The sequence below is a fragment of the Chinchilla lanigera genome, unplaced genomic scaffold, assembly GCF_000276665.1.
Source record: "Chinchilla lanigera isolate Chin_1 unplaced genomic scaffold, ChiLan1.0 scaffold00123, whole genome shotgun sequence".
NCBI lineage: Eukaryota > Metazoa > Chordata > Mammalia > Rodentia > Chinchillidae > Chinchilla > Chinchilla lanigera.
Window position 1 is genome coordinate 2394809 of NW_004955524.1, and position 8842 is coordinate 2403650.

An 8842-nucleotide genomic window follows, 5' to 3' on the forward strand; every position below is an offset into this window, starting at 1 on the left:
GCGCACACCGGCGCCAGCACGCGCCTCGAGCTCCCCGAGAACGGCCACGCGCTCCTGGACTCCACCCTGTAGCCGCTGTCCACGCCAGCCGCACCCCGCTCGGCCTCCCCGCGCGCGCACTGCCAGCCTGGGCTCCGCAACTGGGCGCCAGGAGAGTCGGGCGGGGTGCGGGAGTCTGGCTTTCTCACTCATCTCAGGTTTTAAGGTCTTTTAACGGACGTTCTTTTTTTACGGTACATCCCGCTAACCGCTGTAGACCAGTTCCTCCACGTGGTACTACGGCTGCTAAGGGTAGGAGACGTGAGGACTGGCTGGGGCACCCTTGTCATCCCAGCACTCAGGAGGCTGAGGCAGGAGGCTCGCAGTGATCTCAAGGCCAGCCTGGGCTACACAGGGAGACCCTGTCTCAAAAGACAAAAAAGAGAAAAAGAGATGAATGCGGGGCCTCCTGGTCCACCTGCCCACTGTGACAGAAGACCCGGTGGCCCGAGGGAGTGCTGCGTCCCTGCGACTGACACACCAAGGGGGCTGCGTGTGAGCCGCGGAGGCTCGGGCGGGTTGCAGCCTGCAGGGTGGCCTGGGGGCCCCAGGGAAGGTGTAATACAGGAAGTAAACGTTTCCACTCTGAGTCTCCAATGCAGTGTTTGTCCCCAGCGTGGGCTCCTCTGCCGTGTGTCCCGGGTTTGTCCGCAGGGCCCAGTGCGGTAGGGCGCCTTCAGCAGGGCCTCAGTTCTTGGTCCCCTCCTGGGTGTGGCTGGCTGTCGCTGTCACAGCATCTCCTTCCTCCCGATTCTGAGGGCTCCCTCTTTTGGAACCTGGAGTGCACCCCAGTCTCACTCCCTCTGGCTCCTGTGTGTCCTTTTTTTCTCTGAGACAAGGTCTTGCTACACAGTCCAGGCTGGCCTTGAATCCCCATGGATCCTCCTGCCTCAGCCTCCTTCGTGCTGGGATGACAGGCGTGTGCCACCATACCCAGCCGAGCCCAGACTGTTAAAGGTCCCGTGTCTGGCTGTGTGTCACTGCCAACCGCACCACCCACATCACAGTGACACGTGCGGCGGCGCAGGTGGCAGGGTGCAGGGTTTGAGAGGTGTTTCTCAAGCCCCTCTGATGTGCCCCCCGCACCACTGAGCGCCGAGCACTCCTGCCTCTGTGGCTAAGAGAGACCCGACAGTCCTGAGACCTGCCGGGTGACACAGCCTGCGCACAGCCCACGATGAGTCGCACACTCCCCTCCGCCCACCCACAGCCTCCCGTGGGCCGGGCCTGCCGGGCACCCCTCGCGGTGTGTGTGGCAGCACCCTGCCAGGTAACGCCCAGGGACTGTCCCCCGCCGCCACCTCACAGTGAGACACAGGGCTGTGTCCCCGCTTCAGAGGCACACGCTGAAAATCACCAATTTGAGCCTAGGTCAGTTTAGAGGCCAAATCTTTTTCTTGTTTTTTTGGTCCTGAGGATGGACCACAAGGTAGGCAAACACTCTACCACTCAGCGCCCTCCTGAGCCCAGCCTCGGAGGACAAATTCCTAAAGCAGTAAGACATGCATTTCTAGCCAGGAACAGTGGTGCGTGGCTATGGTCCCTGCCCTCAGGAGGCTGAGGCAGGAGGATGGTGGTGAATTCAAGACCAGCCTGAACTACCTGGCAAGACCCTGCCTCCAAACAAAAAGATAAGGTCCTCTATATTAAATGCTGTCAGCCCACGGCAGAGCATGGGAAGTACCCCACCCCCAGATCACGCGCACACACAGAGCCACTGGGACGCTGGGCATTCCCCAGAGTCCCGGGCAGGCTGCCTAGGACCCGCATCCCCAAAGGTGACGCCCGCGCCCTCCCGCTGCTGCCCTGTGACCTTCAGCAGCCCACCAGTTCCTGTGCTTGTGTCCGCCCTGCTCTGACACTCTGACATCAGTCCTCCCAGGTTTTCCTTTGGGATCGTTTTGTTTGTATTTTGGGGACAGAGTCTCACCATGTAGTCCAGGCTGGCCTTCCCACTTGCGCCAGTCCTCCTGCCTCAGCCTCCTGAGTGTGCCACCACTCCTGGCTTCCTTGGGGTCTTGTCCTGTCTGCTTTCCCGTCTGGTTCTCCTCTTCTGCCAGGTGCCATCCGGTTCTTTCTCCGCTGGTCCCCGGAGACTTCAGTGCCCCCACCCCCACCCCAGCAAGCTCTCTGAAAGCGGCTACCCAGCAGCCCCTGTGTGGGGCTGGGACCGTGCCGAGGCCGCCCGCACTTGTTCTATGACTTCCTGTCACCGCAGCCGAAGGCCAGCGGGTGCCCCGTCGCGCTTTCCCTGTTCATGGGCAGAGCCAGCGCGGCTCGCTTCCGTCCCGCTGTGCCCTGTGCAGTCCCTCACTCCTGGCGACGCAGACACAGGTTCGCCGTCTGCCCACCAGTCCCAAAGGCCAGAGATGAATCGCTGTGACGTGGGGTGCACGTCAGGGCAGTCAGCCAGCACCCTTTATTCTCTGGAGAACCGTGTGCTAGCTTCCTGGCTTCTCTTCGGCAACACTGAGGATTGAATCCAGGCCCTTCCCACTGAGCTACATTTCCCAACCCACCGCCCCCCTTCTTTTGACAAAGTCTGGCTATGCAATTCAGCCTGACCTTGACCTCCCAGGGATCCTCCTGCCTCAGCCTTCTGCATGCTGACCTCACAGGCGTATGCCACCACACTCGCCCTATGCTGTCATCTGCTAGGCCCGGAACGCTGTGGAGCGAGAGAACAGACAAGCAGGTGGGGGCACCTGAATCCCCCCTGCGGCGGTGAGCACACTGCGAGGCATTCAGCGCCGCCCTCTCGCCGCCATCAGGAACAGCAGTGCCCTGGGCCGGGGGCGGTGAGGGGAGCCCTGGTGACACCAGGCGCCTAACGAGGCTACGGGAGCAGCAGGGACCCAGGGAGATCGAGTTGGAGGACCCGGGTCCAGCAGGGCTCCAGCCACGCCCCCCATGGGAGGACGGTGGAGATGGGGCGCGCCGTTGCTTTGGCAACCCCGGACAGTCCTGAGTCCTTGAGGGCGGGTCTGCCCGGAGCGTGTCTCGGAGGCGGTGCAGGTGCTGATTGGCTCAGAGTGGCAGCAGGGGCGTGCCCGTGAGCGGAGCATAGCGACGATTGGCTGGCCGCCGCGAAGCGGGTGGGCGCAAGGGCCGCAGTGAGCAGCTCCAGAGCCCACGCAGGCGCTGAGGGGCACGAGCCGAGGGTGGGTGGGGCTGGGCCCTGGGCCCCCGTCTGCGGCTCAAGTGACGGCGGCCGAGAAGGGGACCTGCTCTCTGTGTGTTGTGCTATGAATGTGACAAATAAGACATTTATTAGATTCAAGGCAATACAGTAGGTGGTGACCTGGCCCCTACTTTCAGGATTATACTTTAGTTGGGCGTGATGGCGCACGCCTGTCATGACTACGAGTTCGAGGCCCATCTACAGAGGGAGACTCTATCTCAAAAATAATCTGCAGCCGGGGGTGGAGGCGCGCGCCTGTAATCCCAGCACTTGGGAGGCTGAGGCAGGAGGATCGTTGCGAATTCGACACCAGCCTGGGCTACAAAGTGAGCTCAAGGCCAGCCTGAACTGCATATCCAGGCACTGTCTCAAAAAGACCAAAATACTAATAATTAAGTATAATAATAATAATAATAATAATAATTAATAATAATAAACAACTACAAATGTTGCACCACTTTACAGAAGGGAACCGAGCATCCCTGGATGTTGGCATCGGTGCAGGGAAGGGTCCTGGATACGATCCCTGGGTACCACAGCACTAGTGACTCCCTTCCTGGAGCAGCATGCTGGCGTGGCCACCAGGAAGGAGAGTGGACAGCAGCCCCTCACCCTGGCCGCTCCATGCTACCTGTGACTCCCCTTCCAAAATCAGACATCCACCCGATTTTATGTCTGCTACCATAACCCACAGCCAGTAGCCCTGCAGTCCTGTTGAGGCTGCGGCAGTGTCCCACTGCTCGCCTTGATTCTGAAGTCCACTCCCCGAAGAGCAGTCGCGGAGGGGTTTTTAACGTGCGTTTCTCCTGGGCTCCGCGTTGCCCACCTGTAGCCCAGCAACTCAGGAGGCTGAGGCAGCAGAAACTCTCGGCCAGCCTGAGCAACACAGCAACACCTTGCCTCAGAAACAAACAAATCAACGAAATGCATTTCACTAAAGGGTAGGCACACAGACCAATGGGACAGAATCGGAAGTACAGGAATCAATATCTATGGCCGCGTGGTTTTGGATACGCGTATTGAGACCTTCAGTGGGGAAGCAATGGTCTCTTCGGTGACTGGTGCTGCGACACGGCCAAAGAATGAGGCGTAGTCTATCCCCATCTATGAAGTCAACCGGGTAGTATTTATAGGCAGCGAAGCGCTACTCGGCCATAAAGGGTAAGCTTGAGGCATTCGTGAGTAGGCGGTGCACCGTGGGAATATAATAATAAGTGAAATAAACCACACACACAAGCGTAAATATTGCAAGGCTTCCCTTATATGAGAACCTGAAATATAAAGACTGAGCAAAATAAAAGACAGAGGTAACAGGAAGTAGGGAGATCTTTTTCAAACGGGTAGGGGGTCAGGAGATGGAGGAGGGTGGGGAGGGGAGAGGAAAAAAGGAGCTAAAATGAGCAGAAATAGAGCTTTTGCCCACGGGAGGGGGCCACAGGTGGAAGGAGCAGGAGGGGAGGGAGGGGCGGGAGAGGAGGGAGGGGCGGGAGGGGAGGGAGACGCAGGCGCAGAACCGCGTTCAGATGCATCCGTGCACGGTGGTCCTCCCCCACCCCAGCACTTCGCGCTGCGCACCCGCAGGAAGAAAAACAAGTAATGTGATGCATCTAAAACTAAAAGTTAACTGCAACACCGGGCTGGGATGTGCTCGGGGGTGAGCACCTGCTGCATAGCGAGGGCCCTGGCTTCCTCCCCAGCACCAAGAAAAGAAACCTCAACTGCACCAGATGAAACACCTAAATGTCAGAGCCAAGCCCCGGCCCTCTCCGGGCTGAGCGTAGACTCGTGTCTTCTCCTCCTCCAGTTAGGCAATGGTTTCTTAGAAGTGACGGCCCAGGCAACACAGGAAAAGCAGACAAACCTGATTTCACCGCAGTGAAAAACTTCTGCGCTCCACAGGGCGCGATCCAGAGGGTAAACAGGCGGCGCTCCGAGTGGGAGGTGATACCTGCAAATCCTTGTCTGCCAGGGAAACCACACACTCCCCGGGAGCGCCGGGCTGGGCAAGCCTGCTGGCGGAGCGCTTGCCTAGCGTGGGTGAGGCCCTGGGTGCCATCCCCAGACTGCAGAACAATAAAAACACACAAATTTATTATCTTACTTTTGGTTTTTCTCTTTCAAAACGGGGTCTCACTATGCAGCCCAAGCTGGCCTTGAACTCGTGCGATGCAGCTGCCTCAGCCTCCCGAGTGCTGGGATGACAGGCGTGCGCCATCGCGCCCAACCCTGATCCGTTTTACTTTATTCCTAGGCAGGCGCTGTGCCACCGAGCTACATCCCCGGCCGTATTCCTAATTCTAAAAACTCAGGCAGGGTCTGTGCCGCGTGCCAGGCGTGGGCCGTACCGGGCACTGCGCCCCCGCCGCCCCCGCCGACCCCCACCGGAGGCAGAGCGCCCCCGCGTCCACAGCCGCGGGCCGGTGCGCACCACCCAGGTCCCGGCCCGGGTGCGGGCTGCGGCCCCGGGCTCCCAGCCACATTCGGCAGCGCACTGAGCAACGCAGCACCCAGCACCGCCTCACGGGCTCCGGGAGCGACAGCGACGCAGTCTTCTTTCTGTTTTTTTAACGGCGCCTTCTAGAAGGCGGCTTGCTGTGCTGTCTGCTCAGGAAGCTGTCTCTCTGATGGCCTCTGGCCTACCCCGGAGCCTCGGGCGGAAGCGGGAAGCCTCTCAGAGCAGGCACGGGTGCTTCGCGTGGGCGCCGGCCACAGGTGTCCGCCAGCCTCCAAGCGGGCTCCGCTGCTGCCGCGGTGGGTACCGGAGAGGCCCGGGCACCTCAGCCCCCTGGGCAGCGCCAGGGCTCCCACATGCGACGTCTGCATGCCTCGGAGCCGACCTCAGGGGGCCTTTGCAGACCCCGATGCCCTCTGTGCCGCCAGCTCCCTGGGCACGGGGTGCACCCCGGGTGAGGCGAGTGAGGAAGAGCCAGGGGCGTCCCACTCACCACGGCGGCCGCGGCCACAGGCCTCCCTGTGGGGAGAGCTCAGCCACAGGCTCAGGCCAGGCCCGTGAGGGCACCCAGCGGGCCGGACAAGCAAGTCGCAGCCCAGAATGGGGTCCAGGAGCTGGTGGAAGTTGGTGGGGGTTTTTTGAGGCAGGGTCTCCCTATGTAGCCCAGGCTGGCCTTGAACTCGTGCACCACCACGCCTGGCTGAAGAACTCTGGATTTAGCTCTGAGGACCCGACACTGGCCACAGGCCCTCCGCGGAGGCCGGGCTGGGGCGCCCCGCGGAGCCGGGCGAGGTTGGGTTTGCAGCTGTCAGTCACAGTGGTGTTGGGGCGGAGGCCGGGTGCGCCCCGCAGTCACACAGCCAGCCCGGCCGGTGAGCAAGCCCTGCCCGCAGGCCAAGGCGGTCATGCCTGACCCGCAGAGGAAGGAGGAGCCAGACCGCGGGAAACCTTGGAGTCCTGCGCGCCGGGCGGGAGCGCAGGCCGCCGCTGGGTCAGAGGTCCTCCAAGAGCCGCCGGCGCCTCTCCTGGCAGCGCTGAGCTGCTTCTCTTCCCGGACTGCAGCTGCCCCAGAGCAGGCAGGCCGGGGATCGCTGCGTCCCGAGGAAGGAGCACCGGGGGCGGAGCTGGGCGGCCGGCTGGCCCTGGGGAGCCCGGTGCGCACCTTTGGAGAAGCACGAAGGAGTCCGCCCTTCTAGCAGAGCCTGGAGGGCCACGGGCAGCCAGAGCGACCCTCCGGAGCCCCGGCCGGCAGCCGGGCCTGTGGCAGCTGCAGGATAGTTTAGCTGCAGGATAGTTTTGCTGTTGTGTTTGGTTTTTGAGTCTCTGTCGAGGTGCTGGAATCACCGGCGTGTGTCCCCACGGCCGCCCAGGGCTGATTACATCTGCACCAATAAAACCTAGTCCGGAAAGTTAGATCAGCGGCTGCTGGGGCTGGGGAGAGGGGAGGCAGGAAGTGACTGTAAGGAGACAGAACGCTTCGGGGCCGGTGAAGATGTCAGGCGATTGCGCACGGCTTAGTAAACCAAGCACCACTGAATTCCCCAGTTTAAGTGGTAGATCCTCCGGCGGGTCGTCTCCCCCAGAAAACCCATTCCACTGAGCTCTCGGGGGTCACAGGGTCCGACCTCTGGCGGCCCGGCCTGGCTGCAGGCTCAGGGTCTCCTAGTCACTGCGTCACTGCGCTCAGAGGCTCTGAGGTCATTACTTTGCTGAGTGCTCGGCACACGCACCCTGACTCCACGCGCTGGGACAGCTGCCTTAGAAGGGCTAGGCCAACGTCGGCCGGCCTAGAAACCGGAAACGCTCAGGCACAGGCGAGGGACTGACAGGACGCAGTGCCCTCAGGCCCCGGCTGGGCCGATAAAGACCTGAGTGAGTCCAGCCAGGCCTGAGCCACCTCAGTTCCTGTCACTTCCCATTTGGACAAGAAAGACTGTTGCCGGCACCTGACCTGTTGGTACACGCCTACGATCCCGGCAGTCAGGAGGCTGAGGCAGGAAAGTTGAAAGTTTGGTCCAGCCTGGAAAATGGCCTGTCTCAAAATAAAAGGGGCTGGGGATGTCACTCGGTGTGAAGGTCCTGGGTTCAGTCTCCAGTAGGACACACAAAAAAATTTTTTTAAAGATTATTGTCAGACATTCTGGCATATACTTGTAATCCCAGCACTCAGGAGGCTGAGGCAGGAGGATCGCCATGAGTTCCAGGCCAGCCTGGCTACAAAGTGAGTTCAAGCCAGCCTGAACTGCACAGCGAGACCCTGTCAGAAAAAAAAAAAAAAAAAGAAAAAAAAGTTTTCAATTAAATTGATTAAGTGAGTTGAAAAATAAATCAAACGGGCTTTGGCGGCCTAGGCGCCTTTGGCCCAGTCATTCACACCTCCCGGCCTGGTGCCTGGCCGGTCGCCGCCCCTCAGTGTCCTGGGACTACGCCCAGTCTGGAGCCTCGAGCACCAGGCACTCCAACACGCCCCGCTACGAGCTTTCTGTGATAGAAGCCCTGATGGCAGAGGAGCCATAGTATGAAACTTGGAAAACCCGGGAGAGCGAGCACTTCCTTACAAGACCTCTGCCCACAGCCAGCAGCGCTGGAGAGGCGGATATTTCTTGGTGGATTTTTATGCACCACCAACAACCGCGGAGAGCAGAGTGGAGTACTTGTCTCCGGACACGGGTGTGATCAGACCAAATGTCGTAAAACACCCTCTAATGCAGGAAGTAAGAGAGTGAGAGACACTGCCCCAGTCCCGCTTGAAGAAAAATTATAAGCCCCAAAGAAGAGCCGCGGGTGTCAGCCTCTTGTTGACCTCTCCCGCAGAGCAGCGTGGGTGACCAGTATGCAGGTGTGGCCTTTTGCCAAGAGCTTTGTCAGGGCTAGCATTTGAGCTTTGTAGGGTGCTTTGCTGTTGATCCCTTTTTTTGGCAAGAAGTGGGGAAACTGCTGGCTGAGAACCCCGTGTGACCTGTGGCCCTGCGCACGATTCCTGACTTGGTTCTCCTCAGCGTAATTTCTTTGTCAGTGTGGACAGCAACACCATTCTGAAGAGCAAAACATAAAACGGCCTTGCGTCGTAAGCTCGTCGTTCAGACTGTGCATAACCAGGCAGAAATAAAAACTGAAGACTGCTGTATGATAGGGACAACTCTCTCTCTTTTTTTTTTTTTTTTTTTTTT

The 8842-nt window shown here is 59.8% G+C and overlaps 1 protein-coding gene across 1 annotated transcript in view; it reads left to right on the top strand.

Annotated features, from left to right (window-relative positions):
• Lpar2 (lysophosphatidic acid receptor 2) overlaps nucleotides 1-628 on the top strand; it is a 5083-nt gene extending 4455 nt beyond the window's left edge. The window contains exon 3 of the mRNA XM_005409641.2: nucleotides 1-628. This exon is cut by the window's left edge and continues 13 nt beyond it. Coding sequence (XP_005409698.1) covers nucleotides 1-72 — 72 coding nt within the window. The 3' untranslated portion in view covers nucleotides 73-628.
• Nucleotides 629-8842: the final 8214 nt, after the last annotated feature.